At 41.0% G+C, this 13,837-nt stretch overlaps 2 protein-coding genes across 5 annotated transcripts in view; both read left to right on the top strand.

The window, feature by feature from the left end:
• Positions 1-5,211, top strand: part of s100b (S100 calcium binding protein, beta (neural)) — a 614,446-nt gene extending 609,235 nt beyond the window's left edge. For 2 of the 4 annotated variants that reach the window (XM_041032410.1, XM_041032409.1), the window contains exons 2-4: positions 2,293-3,034; positions 3,404-3,553; positions 4,275-5,210. In XM_041032410.1, the coding sequence (XP_040888344.1) occupies positions 3,410-3,553; positions 4,275-4,421 (291 nt within the window). In that variant the 5' untranslated portion in view covers positions 2,293-3,034; positions 3,404-3,409 and the 3' untranslated portion in view covers positions 4,422-5,210. Of the gene's footprint in view, positions 1-1,519; positions 2,173-2,292; positions 3,035-3,403; positions 3,554-4,274 lie in introns of those variants that run through there. The other 2 variants (XM_041032411.1, XM_041032412.1) reach the window with 2 other exon arrangements.
• Positions 5,212-6,264: 1,053 nt separating this feature from the next.
• On the top strand, positions 6,265-9,323 carry LOC121177960 (small cell adhesion glycoprotein homolog). Its single transcript, XM_041032408.1, has 4 exons — positions 6,265-6,364; positions 6,910-7,000; positions 8,059-8,100; positions 8,465-9,323. The coding sequence occupies exons 2-4, from the start codon at positions 6,922-6,924 to the stop codon at positions 8,656-8,658; spliced, it is 315 nt and encodes a 104-aa protein (XP_040888342.1). The 5' UTR covers positions 6,265-6,364; positions 6,910-6,921; the 3' UTR covers positions 8,659-9,323.
• Positions 9,324-13,837: the final 4,514 nt, after the last annotated feature.

Genomic DNA, 13,837 nt, shown 5'->3' with positions numbered 1-13,837 from the left:
ACATAAAAAGACAAAAAAGAATCATCATCCACCAGTTAAAGAGATGCTGATTTTAGCTTGACTTTTCTAGTTCTGGTCATTATTCCTATGAGTGATTGTCCACAAGATGAATAGTGTTTAATTTGAGCAGTGTCTGATTGTCCTGTAGCGCCACCATCAGGTCACATTTTCAACTCATCCAATACTTTCTCAACAAAGACTCATTTTCTTAACCTGTTTCCAATGCCAATTTATTTTGTAAAATGTTTTCAAGGTACAGACATGAGGTGATTTCTTCTGGAAACATGTTGAAATATTTCTACAGCAGTGACATTTCTTCTGCCCTGTTCAGAGAAGATCAGGGTTTCTGACAGAAACCACTTGATAATCAATGAGACTGAACATGAACCCTTTGGACTCTGATGTCTGAGTCTCAGACTGCCCCCTGGTGGTATCAACACAGGACAACATGATGTTATTGACCTGAGATGAGGTTGTTGGAAACTTTATGGCACACTGCTGCCCTCTACTGGAGAACTGTCACTATGACAAATACTGTAGAAACAGATGAATGAACTTATTTAGTTTTTACACGTTTCTGCTTTATCCTCCCAGAGGCACTTCAGCTAGGTCAAAGGAAACTCCTGACCTGCTAAACCATCTGCTGAATGATGAGGGGATCAAAGGTCAGAGGTCACTGGCAGTAAATGGAGCAACTTACAAAACAAATTTGAGAATGAAAATAACAAAAATCCTTAAGGAAGAAAGTAGAAACCGAAATGCCGATAACCTCAGTGTGTGTTGTGTGCCAGGTGGTGACTCAGCGACCCGGCAAACCTTTTTCAGACCAGCGGGAGGTGATGGCCGGTTGCTACGGCAACGGCTGAGCTCCGGGAGCCTGGCTGGCTCTGAGGACGCCCCGGGCTGTTTGAGGACACCGTCTCCCTGGAGAAAACATGCTGAAAGAGAGGAGGAGGAAGACACTGAGAAACGCTGAGGTGTAAAATCTGTCTGGGTTGTTTTATGCTGCAGGTGATGAACTGGACATGTTTTATTGGCTGAAAATAAAAATATTTAATAACTTTTTTACTTATTTTTAACACCTTTACCTACTTTACTTACCTACTTTCTAGGAGGATTTTAAGCAAATGTATTTTTTAATTTATTTTTATATTTTAAAATATTTTAATATGATGACATGGAGATTATTATATTATCTCAAAACAAACCTACTTTATATTGAGACTATGAATTCGAATTATGAAAAAATAAGTAATAGTTTTGGCTTCCAAAGTAGAATTATGAGATAAAACCATGGAAAAAAAAAAAAAAAAACCCAAAAAACGATTTAAACCACAAAAAATTTAAAAGTGAGCACAAAGATTTTCATCTTTTTCACTACAATACAAGACCACAATAAAGATCTTCATCAAAATGATTGTTGTTGAAGTCATAATTCAGAGATAATTATAATAATTATCCCTCCTCCCTCACTTCTGACACACTGAGCAGAGAGAGAGATGATAGATGATGCTCTTTCGCCCGACTGTGTGACTCCAGTTTCCAGGATCTCTGGCCGGGTCTCGGCCCGTTTCTCTGCACAGAGTTTCAGTGTTTGAAGCAAACAATGAAACACTCTGTGGTCGTCCGCGTGAGGAGTGTATTTACCATCAAACAAAGACGCAGTTTATCATGTCATAAACAGCTCTGTTCTCTAACACGCTGCCTGACCGACAATGACAAAGAGTGGACGGAGGTCAGAGGTTAGAGAGGACGCTGGAGGAAGTCATCAGGGGAATTCAGCACATTGTGGAGATGACTGAACCATAATATAATGTTTATTATTTACCTACTTTGTCATACAGCCTGAAACTAACAAACCCTAACCCTACCGCCTCAAACCCTAACGAGCGCAGCCCTAGCCCTAAGAAACCCTAAGCCCATTTTATCTTGAGCACAAAATACGATATAATATGTTTATGTTGTGATAGTTTGAGACCTCAGGGGCTTTTTGAAAAATGATACAGTTAGTAACTGCTGTCAGTAACTAATGATAGTAAAATGACTAAACTTCACGTTTCTTGTTTAGTTTCTTTTAAAAGTCTCATGAGTTTGTTTGCAGCGTTTGGAGTAAAAACCTGGCACTGGGATGTCTCAACTTCAGCCTGTTTGGCCGGAGCAGATGTAGAATTCGTGAGCTCTCTTTGGGCTGCGGACGGCACACGTCTGGCCAACTTCAACAGTGAAAAGAACGTCTTCATTAACATGCACAGCCATCCGCTTCCCCTGAAACAGGCCTTTGTCACCCAGCAGATGCCCGAGCACAACGAAGGGAGGCAGATCCGGATCAAAGAGGGGACACAGATAAATCGTATATGATCCACGATGAAGGGATAGAGATACACAAAGGGAGGTGTTTGGCACTTTGACGCTTGTTTGTTTATCTCATTGAATCTGAATTAGTTCTGAGGTGCTTGGCAAGGTTTTGGTAATTATATCTCAACTGGAAAAGACCTGCTGCTCCTCTAATTTATCTAATATGACATTGGATGTGTCATTAAGGTCCCTGTGTGTTTTAATGAACCTGTGTCTGTATAAGGACTGCGTAAGTAGTCAGCTGAATAATAATAATAATAATTATTATATATATTTATTATTAATAATTATTATTGTTACTTTTAAATCTGTTTCAGTTCTTTAAAAAAAGTTTTTTTGACAGTTTATTTAAATATTTAAAATTTCAGTCCTCATATCAAACCCCATCATCTCTAAAGTAATCAGAGTCATTTATGGGAAATCTATTCTCATTATTACCTCAGTGCACTGACATTAAGGTTTGTGTCCGTCAGTGCTGCTTAGTGCAGGGTTGCAGTGGAGTGAGGGGAGGTGGATGGACGGGATTGGTCAGCAGTTTGAATGACAGGCTGGCTGAAACCAGCGCTGCACCCTCCACACCACCACCCACCTCCCTGCTCCAGTATAAAGGCTGCGCTCCATCCTCAGCCTCCACGCTCTGCACACACAACGCACAACTTCTGCCCACACCAGCCCTGAGGTAAGGTCATCAGCCTTTTTCTGTTCAGGGGAAAAAAGAGAAAACTGATGAAGGATTAGTCTTTAACATATTTTGTGCCAAAAGATGTGATAAAAGAAATATTTTTTAAAAATGCAATTCCAGGATCCTACAATGCAAATAAGCAAAAGTGACTGTTTGTTTTTTCTGCACATGAAGCATTTTTAATCATTTTTTACATCTTTAAAAATATGTCAAGTTAATGCAGCACATTTTTTGCACTGTCATGCTGGTAAACATGCACTCTGTGAGTGGTTTAGGCGGGAAAAAAAAGTTCTTTGTCAGAATGTGCTTTGTCATTTCATACAGCTGATTCGTATTCGGTATGGTATGGTGAGGATTAACTTTTAGTTACAGATGACAATGACCGACCTGGAGACCTCGATGGCGACCATCATTGCGGTGTTTCAGAAGTATTCAGAGAGAGAAGGAGACAAGCACAAGCTGAAGAAGAGCGAGCTGAAGGATCTGCTTCACGATGAGCTGCCAGACCTGATGGCGGTGAGACAAACTCAGCACGGAGGGATCTGGATCTGTGGAGGAGGCAGAGTTTAAATGAGCTGACAGAGCAAAGATTTTGGAACTGACCACCAGTGGAATAATAATAATTCAGATCCTGAACAATGGCTGAAACAATAATACTTAGCTACAATTTTACAAGATGAGCTGATAAAGGAAAGAAAACATGAAGGAAGATTAACAGAAGTAAAGGAAGAAAATAATTAAGAGAAGAAAATAATAAACGAGGGAAATAAGATGGTGAAATGAAACGAAGTACTTTTACTCTAAACTAAATTTAACAGTTTGCAGTAACTTTGAAGATCAGGATCAAGAACAGTTTTAAATCAAAAGGTAGAACCAGATAAAACATTAAAATATGCAATAATCCAATGATGTAATTCAACACTTTACTTTTTCTTTTAATGTTTTGTGGTGCCAGTACATTAATACCTCTGCCTAAAATATGAATTCCAGGCTTTTACTTATAGTTCAGTATTTTAAAACCATGTATATTTACTTTTACTAAAGCACAAGATCTCAATACTTCACTGCATAAAGTCTCAAAATATGGAAAAACAGCTGAGTAAACAAAAGTTACTTTACACTGTGAGTCAGCTTAACCTGAATTGACCAGTTGTACTGATGAGAATCAGTTCTATCTTTCTTTTGTCGTATTTGTCCTGATCTGAACTCCCCCCCCCCCCCCCCCCTCCTCCCGCAGCATGTGAAAGACCAGGCCACATTGGACAGCCTGATGGAAAGCCTGGACACCGACGGCGACGCCGAGTGTGACTTCCAGGAGTTCATGACATTCATCTCCATGGTGACCGTCTGTTGCCACGAGTTTTTCGAGCATGAGGACGAGTAACGAGGCGAGGACCACGGATGGAGACAAAGGGGGAGCTACAGTAAAATATAAAGAAGCAGAAGCCTAGCAACGCACAACCTGTCGATGCCTTCAGAGCAGTGCAGGGTGGGAAAACACAGCTCCAACCAGCAGCCAAAAGATTAGGTTTGGCTGGTGGCTGGCAAACCGTCCAGTCTCACTCAGTTTGGCTGAAATCAATAGAGTTTGCATGTGGATAGTGATTATTTTATCAGCCACCAATCGTTCATTTGAGATTTTGCTCTAAAAATCACTGAGAGCAGCCAGAAGAATCAACCAACGACCCCAAGTGTTTGAAAAATCAGATACTGAAAGTGTGAAACACACAGTTATTTGAGCCAATAGGCCTTCCACATACATCCACATGTCTAGTTGGCTGCTAAAATAATCCTAAAGTGTTGGGATTTGGTAGCCCTCTGCTTCTGTTGCCTGTAGATTAGTTAAACCAAGTTATGTTTCCCTCCCTGCTTCTGCTGCAGGTTTGATCCTGTTAGAGTTCAGATTCAGTTGCAGTAGAAACTGTCAAACAATCTAAAAAACGTCTAGTTTCACAGTGTGTAACTCTCTCTTCCTGCAGAGGAAACAGAAATGATAGCTCTAAAACTGTTGATCAGAACAGCAGGGAGTTTGGAAGAGTTTGCCTGATGATGTGACCACGTGTATTCTGAAAAGTGGAGAACTGGTTTGTCTGGATGTTGGTGATGTGAAATGAATTAAATTATCAGCGTGTCACTCTGAGTTTGACTCTGATTATCACTGCTGTACTTTTTAAAAAGAAAGTAGGTCACATATAAAACAACAACTCATTTTGTTCAGTGTAAATCCTCTTGATTTTTTACTGAGGCTCAAGTCTCCCAATTTACTCTTGGCTGGTTATTAATAAACACAAAACCTTCTTAGAAGCTCTCGTTCTGCAGAGTTCCTCAGGCATGGAACGCCTGGCCTGTGTTGTTTTTCTCAGTGTGCTGTCAGTGTTTCTGCAGGTGTTTCCTGATTAACAAAGACAGAACTCAGAACGTTAAAAACCGGACGAGCTCTGAACTCCCAGACTGATTTTAATCCCTGGAAAGCAGAAACAAAGAGCAAAGGAAATCAGCTGAGTGACTTACTGTTATCACTCCAATTCAGTCAATTTTCTCCGTTTCTCTTTTATTTTTCTGGCCTTTTCTTTTACTTTGTTTTGTGTGAAACCTCATGGATCACCCTCAGGTGTGAGGTGGGTGAAGGTTAATTCCTCTGTCTGCTCAGCTCCACCTGTCAAAAGTGTAACTATGATATTTACAGTATGAAAGTAGAAGGTAAATGAACACAAACTTTATAGGGAGTTGTACCCATGCCACCCTCTTTTTCTCAGCAGAGCAGCAGAGTCCTCACAATTTGAAGTTGAACATCTAAAACATCATGTCATCGACTTTACGTGTCCAATCACTTTACGAGTCTGAGTTCTGGCTTCCACACGTCCCCAGAGCTGACACACAGCCAGTGATCCCCTGTTTAACAGACACATATTTAAAGAGACTGTTCAACACTCTTCTCTGGTTGTTTTGAGGCATTCTGGGAAATGTAGGAAACCACTAACAGGTGCCAACTGCATGCTAAACATGTCAGAAGATCTACATTAATAAACAGACTGAAGGAAAGCTCATTAAACACAGTGTACACACACACACACACACAACAGATGATATAAGAGGCGTTGTCAGCTGCACTGTTTCAGACATCTGCAGGCTGTTTAGCATCAGAGAGGTGGAGTCAGCCTCGCTATTGGCCGACTGGGGAACAGATCCCAACCCTGGGGACTGACACCCCACCCATCATCTGTGTGTGTGTGTGTGCGCGTGTGTGTGTGTTGTACAGCATGTTCTCTGTTGTGTTTCTTGACGTTCATCTTGGCGAATGAGGAGCTGCCTGCAGATTCTGATCTGGTGAGGTTTTTTTCATCTTTTAGTTACTGTTTTGTTCTGTTGTTGTTTAGTTTTACTTTTTAAGTTTTGCGATGTTTAGTTTTGTGCTTGGTGACTGTGTTTTATTCAAAGTGACAGACACTTCACAGTCCAGTGTTTACAGTCCATTATAATAAGTAGTCAGTCAGTAATCTCTTAAACTATGTTGATGAAGTCGTGTCCTCACTGAGCATGACTTTGTTGCATGTATGTTTTCTTTTTGTCATACATGTACAATGAACTTCTGCTACGATCTTAAATAAATAAGAAAGATATGTTTTGTTTTTTGAATCCAGCCTGTTTTCTGTATTTGACCTCAGTGTTAAATATAAATCTTTACATCACTGTCATCCAAGGTTTACATTCAGGTTTTAGACTGAATTTCCTTCTTCTAGACAAACTTGCTCATGTGAAATATTTTGCAGAGAAATGAAAACTCATTTGTTAACTGTCAGACGTCCAGATGGAAATATCTCAACTGGACAAAGTGTCATGAAACCTCAGCACCCTGTCCGCTTTCTGTTCAGGTTGACGTCAGCATGGACTCCCATCTGGTTCCCACGTCAACAGAAACACACACTCCTCCTCCAGAGGTTGTGACCGAGACAGCGATAAAAGGTACGTACACGCATGTGAGGATAAATGACATTTGGGAAATAGTCTTCTTTGAGGATTGATACCAAACTCACACTTGCTGCTGCAAAGCAAACCCTACTCAGCACAAATTCAGGATTTTCATTATAAAATGCATTTCTAACCAGATCTCAATACAAATATTGTTATTTCTGGAGCTAAAATATACAACAACGTACAAATATCTTGATCATTCATGTTCAAATATCAACTGTTTCTACTTTTATCAGTTTGATAAAAATCTATTGAGGGTCAGTAAAGTATGGATCGACTCTATAATCAACATGTGATCAAAGGAGAGAGTCTTAACCTGATGTTAATGCACACACTCACACACTACAAGTATTTTTGGATGAGCCAAGGTGTGTATGTTTAGCAGGGAGTGTCTTATCAGCCTGGTGTCAGAGAGGAGCATGGGAAGGAGCAACTGTGACGCCTCCAGGGTCTGTCGCCGTGGAGATAAAGGCAGACACGCTGATACCCCGCTGGCCCTCGTTTCCACAGCAGGGCCAAAGAGAGGGGCTAACTGAGTGTGTTAGTCAGAAAGAAAGCAGGTGTTTGAACATTAAACTAACCTATAAGCTTGTGTTCAGGTCACATCACACACATGAACAACCTGAAATGTAAGAATTACCTGGAGGGGGATTTTCTCTGAGCCCTGACCCTGAATTTATCAGACTACTAAACGCAAAATTTTGGAGAGAAATATAAAAGTTTCCTTCGCCTTCACTCACAAACTTATAATTATGAATAGAATAGTCTGAACAAGCATAGATTGGCCCTGTAGTGTCTGAAACCTCTCTACACACACCGAGGCTCTAAAATATCTATAATCTCCTCCAAATAACTTTATAATGTGAGCTGGCTGCAACACTACATGCATGTTTAAACCGTTAGAATCTTAAACATATTTCTGTCTAAACTCCAGGACCTGGAGTTTAGCTGAGGGGAAAGCCTGATAAACAAATAGCAAACGGATGATGGTAAATGAAAGAATGAAAGCTGGTTTTATTCCATTTTCAATGAATACTATGTCTTCACAGCCATCGACTCAGACGAGGAAAACTTTGCAGCCTTAGCTGGAGGTGAGAATTCTTTTATCCCACATGACTTGAACGCAGCATAAATCTTCCTATCTCTGAATAATATATCTCTGAAGTTAGAAAATATGCCTCTGTAAGAGTTTAAGATTCCTGTCTGAGGTATGGAGTCTTCAGTGTGACGCTAAATTTAATCGCAGACCTTTTCAGTCCTAAATTATCATGAGAGGTGGAAAAGAAACGACAGGTAAACACATGAGTAAATATTTACACGTTTTCAAAGGAAAGAAATCATTCATTCACATTTCTTTTCTTCAATTTTTAATGTAATAATCTAATCTAATCTTAATCTAAATGTGTGATGAGTTCTCATGATCTCCTGTCTTGACATTTACACTCCACCCTGCAGGGGCCATTGCTGCAGTGCTGCTGGTCCTGACCTGTGTGATAGCCATGTTACTGTGGTGCCTGTCCAGACACAAAGGCTCCTATGTCACGAATGAGATGGACGAGGACGAGGACGACAACGAGGATGACGAGTCTGTCGGTTCTGATATAGAGCTCCAAACCAAGGAACCTCTGAACATCAAAGAGGAAGAGTGATGTAAAAAATATTAATAAATAAGAACGAATGTCAAATACGGACTTGAGATGCGCAGTCGGGGACAAAAGAGCTTTGTGGCTTTGTAACAGTGACAAGATGTGAAACAGAATTTTTTTCAGAGTTGTTATTTTCTAAAAGGAGCCAGTTTCTTAACGCTGCACTAAGCAACTTTGTACTTTGGCGTCACTAAACGGCAGCGACACTAACTGTGAGTTACAGAGATCAGTCTCCCTGTAATGTGTCGGCCCAATTTATGAATTTAAATGTTGTAAATGGCTGTTGCATCAATTTACACAGTTTTCCAATGTGATTCCAATGTGACTGAATCACATGTTAAAAACTCCTCCTGCCGACACAGATGCTGCTGGTTTCTGAAGCTTTCACAGCTCCTGTAACTCCTCCACCAGACAAATTAGATTTTTACAGCAAAATAAATTTCCTTTACTTTTTAAAAGAAGCTGTGAGGCCAAACTAATGAACTTGCCAGATGCTGATAAATATTTACCGGCACGGTCATTTCCCACCCAGGCCGCTGTCACATTTTAAGCTCAAAGACCAACTAACTGCAGTTAGACAGATAGGGAATCGTTTTCTCACTTTTTTTTTGCATAAATAGAAAGACAAGGTGATAAAACACAAGGTGAAAAGGGTCCAAGCCTTTAAAGGAAGAAATAAAGGAATAAAGTCAGTACTTAGATGCAATAATTAGTCATGTTCTTCTCTGCAGTTAATAGTGTGGAAGAATCAGACTTTAAAAAGCTTGTCATATCTATCTCTTTTTTTACACATGTACTTACAAAAATCTCTTCTTGAGTAGTTTTACTTACTGACACTTTTATACGAATAAAGTTTACACTTTTTGACAACATGCAGAGTTTGGTGTTTGTTGGTATTTAGTGAAGAAAAGTCTAATGTTTAAACTGCTCCATCTGGTGGCTGAGTTACTGCACTGCACCTCTTATTTTCAGTGCATCTGTGTGTATGGTTTGAAGAGAGAACATGTCTCAACCTCACGACAGGGATTTCTCAGCACATGTCCTCGACTTCTCTGATCAGGAATAAGCACAAGTTGAGAAACGCTGCTGTGTAGTTGAAATGCAACATGCCAGCAGTGACACACTGATGGCAACGAGGCAACAAGAGGGAAATAAAGATGCTCGTAGCAATTAAGCAACCATAGCAGCAATAGACTAATGTTGATGCAAATGGTAATGGCAACAACATTCCTAGATTGTAAAATCAGCCAGGTACTTGACTCAGTGCAGTCAAATGAGTCACAGGACCTGAACAACAAGTTGCGGAAGTTGACAGACTTTAGGCCCTCAAGGCAACAAGAGGCTGACAGCAATGCCAGTGAGATACTGACAACAATATTACAATATCATGCCAAATATATGTCGGAAGCAACCAACTGCTGCTGGCAGTAAACCTAAAAGCAACTCGACCAAACCAAAGCCCTGATGTGAGGAGGATCCCGTTCTTCTGTCTGACCCGTGACTCGGTCGAGTCATCTGCGTCACAGTGAGTCATATGTTCGGGTAAACCGTTACCTAACAGAGACCAGCTCCATCCAAAGCTTCATTCTGGGAAGAGCAGAGAGTCCTGTTGGTGCAGCCAGACTTTCATTTCAGGACGGGTGATATGAGTGTGTGTGGCCCTGTCGGTTTCACTTTCAGCTGGAAAGCTGCTGCTCAGCCTTCGACCCCGACGCCAGATTGTTCCTCTGGGCCTTTTACAGGCCTTCGGCCAGAGCCGGTGATGGTTTGCATACAAACATCTTGCCAAAGTGTCTGGGATTCGTTTTAGGTTTGAGTCACTGTTGACTTCTGGTAATTGTGGGGACGTTATGATGAGATGTAGTGAACCACAACGGGAAAGTGAAGCAGATCAACCACAGAAGAGAGGAAAACAAAGATGCACAAACTGCTCTTACCACAGTAACTGTCAGATGTGACTTTTTTAAAGGCTCGTTTGAAGATTTATAAATTAACAGAACAACTGTATTTATGCTTTAACTCCTCCCAGTCAATTCTAAATGATCAATAATTGTACTAATAATAGTTGAAATAATAATAGCAGAGTTATTGTTCATTCTCTTCTAAACCTGGTTTTGTATCAACTAGACACTTTCCTTATTTTTAGCTTGTTGTCGTCTGTTAAATGTTTCATGGAAAACTCTCATTGTGATACACACTGGAGCATCTACTGTCCATTAACCACAGTGATTCATACACAACATGCAGTTACCTGTGCTCCATTACAGACACACTTACTGTCTACTCAACTGACTCAATTTCAAGAACACCGCAAGAAAAGTGAAAGTTGCCTGGTTATAATACTACCACTAACCTGCAGGTGATGCTGTTGGACCAAAATATAGGCTCTTTACAGCAAACGGCAGAGAACCAAAGGATAACTAATAATATTCAATACTCAGTTCAATTTATGATCAATAACAATAAAAAGGGGAAAAATTAATAGGAGAAAATACAGATGGAGAGGAGGAAGAAAAGGGATAGAAGCAGAAAATGGAGAGAAAGAAAGACAGAAGAAGAGAGAAAGGAAAATATACTGTACAAAGGAAAAGTCATTTGATCTTAAATACGGTCTCATCATCAAATCCTGATCATTACAGGAGCAGGAGTGTGCTCATGTTACCTTAAATATTTAATTAAAAACACACACACACACACACACACACACACACAGCTCACTCTGAAGTCACCACCTGAGAATGCTGGGACAAGGAGGCTGGAAGTGTGCGAACGGAGCTCGCTGAGCGTTTGTGTGTGTGTCAGATGGGGGGAGTGTGTACTTCACTGACTGGCCACGGTTTCCTCGGCTCAGCTCGTGGATCCAGCTCCTCGCCTTTCACTAACATTTCTCCTTTCACACAGAATATAAAACCAAAATAAAATCAGTGAGTCATGCTGCGTTCGAGGTCAATCAGGACAAACCACCGGCATGAGCTGGTAGTAGAAAGTAACAGCTTGGTGTCATTTAAGCTCTATGTTTGTTATTTTTTGCAGAATTGGGAAATTCCACCATGATGCCAACTCCAACCAATGATGGTATGAAAGATAGATAGAAAGATAGATAGATAGATAGGTAGGTAGATAGGTAGATAGGTAGATAGATGCCTAATCTCAGTACAGAGGTTGGTGAGTCATAACTTATCTAAACCAATAGGAATGATGACCAAACTACCCAAACAAAGGAGTTTTCCGTGCTGGATGCATCATTTCCCACCAAAACATGAGCAACCAAAAAACCCAGAGGTTTGACCAAAGGAAATAAACGATGATAGACTTCATACCCGTTCATCACCGTGTCAACATCTCTAACATTTTTATTCTGTGCTGACAGGAGCAACAGCCAAATACACGAAACCTGATGAAGTTCAGGCCCGTGACTGACGTCGTTTTGTTGTGTCTCGTCAAATTAAATCCATCTCTGACAGAGACAAAAGAGCAGAGGTTAGACAAAATGGAACTGGACTGGATTAAAACATGTTTTTGTGCCCTGAAGACTGTGCAGCAGCTCCGTATGTTATTTCTTGTCTCTGGGGTCATGAAACACTTTCATTACCAAAAACGCCAGTTTCATTTTCCAGACGTTTTTATGCCGGCCAGGAATGAGTCATCAAAACTTAGGGGTTTGGAACGGATAGCCCCTGATGAAAACACTTCCCAGCATGCTTGGTTAGTCACATAGCAGGATGATGGATTGAAAGCTCTCCCAAATAAATACATGAAAACAAATCTCCACTTCCCAACCCCTAGTTATCCAGGGGAGGTTTGCTGGGCACATTCACTCTTCCTCAACAATGCCGTGATTCAGTTTCATAAAGCTGCACACATTATCATTTGCGAGCTGCCCAGTGTGACCACAGCCTTCTGCTGTCAGCTACTGGGAGCTGCCCAGTATACAACCACAGCCTGCTGCCGCCTCCGAGCTGCTCCTCCGAGCTGCCTGGAAGTTAAGTGTCTTGTTCAAGGGCACAACTGTGGCGTCTGCTGAGGTCGGAGACTGTCACCGCTTCACTTAAAGGGTCAGTTCACTCAACAAAACATGGTTTCTCACTTCCCATCAGTGGTGTGTTCATGCTGCTTCATTTGAGGAGGTTTTCAGAAATCTCAGGGGCCCACTGTTTCCTGTTAACCTGTTCATGCCTGAAGTCTGTTCAGAGCTGTGAATCCAGCTGTGATCCTTTGTTTCGTTTGTTTCTAACCATTTTCTTTCTCATCGCTCTGACCTTCCTCCTGGCGCCGTGTCTCCACATACTTGAGTCAGACACAGAGAGACAAACCTATGAAGTTACTCCCATGAAATGTTCTGCTCTGATATTGATGGGCAGTGAAGTGCGTGGGTGTTTGATGTCCAAGGAATGAAGTGGGTGAAGAAAATATGTAGCTCTCCATCTTATTCCTCATAATTTTACTTTTTTTGTTTTCATTTTTCCAGAGCTGGCAGAGGAACAGAAGCTCTCAGGCTGAGTTAATCTCTCAGGCGTCAGAGTGTGAGAGCTCGTCTTTAACCAAACAGAGCTGAGATAACCTCCGGACGTTTGATGTATCCAGAACATTTCTGTGCACGAACGTCCGAGAAGTGTGTGAAGAAACGAGATGATGCTGCTCCCAGTTTGTTTTTTTCAGCCTCCAACTTGTGAAAGATTTTGTGAGGTATCTCCAGGATCTCTAACATGCCATCACACATTCCAGGAGTGCATCAGGTGCCACAATCACCAAACAGTTCAAAGTTACCAGCAGTTTTCTCACACTTCTCATGAAAAGGACTCAGTAGCTGCTGTAGTCTGTTCACAGTTCAGCTTGAATCCTAAACCTTTGTTCACTACAGAGCTCCAAAGGCACCTCATCCTGTTCTAACACGTGACAGAACAGTCAATGCAACATTAACTTCTCCTTCATGTTTATTTACGTAGATTTACATCTGGATTTTGAGTGTTTACTCTGCATCCTCTGCAAACACACTGAATGATCACAGCCTCACAGGATGAGACTAACACTCCATATATTTTGCTTTGTAGCCAGTGAAGCCTTGGCCTTCAGCCCTCTGCACGGCCTTTTGATTGGTCTGAGGTTGAATTTCTCTCATTTTTTAACAAACTTTAAAATGTTTGCATGTTAAAAACGTGGGAAAAAGTCAAAAGACTCATTT

The sequence above is a fragment of the Toxotes jaculatrix genome, chromosome 24 (assembly GCF_017976425.1).
Source record: "Toxotes jaculatrix isolate fToxJac2 chromosome 24, fToxJac2.pri, whole genome shotgun sequence".
Taxonomy (NCBI): domain Eukaryota; kingdom Metazoa; phylum Chordata; class Actinopteri; family Toxotidae; genus Toxotes; species Toxotes jaculatrix.
Note: the sequence above shows the minus strand (reverse complement) of the source record. Positions and strands in the feature narration are given on the sequence as shown.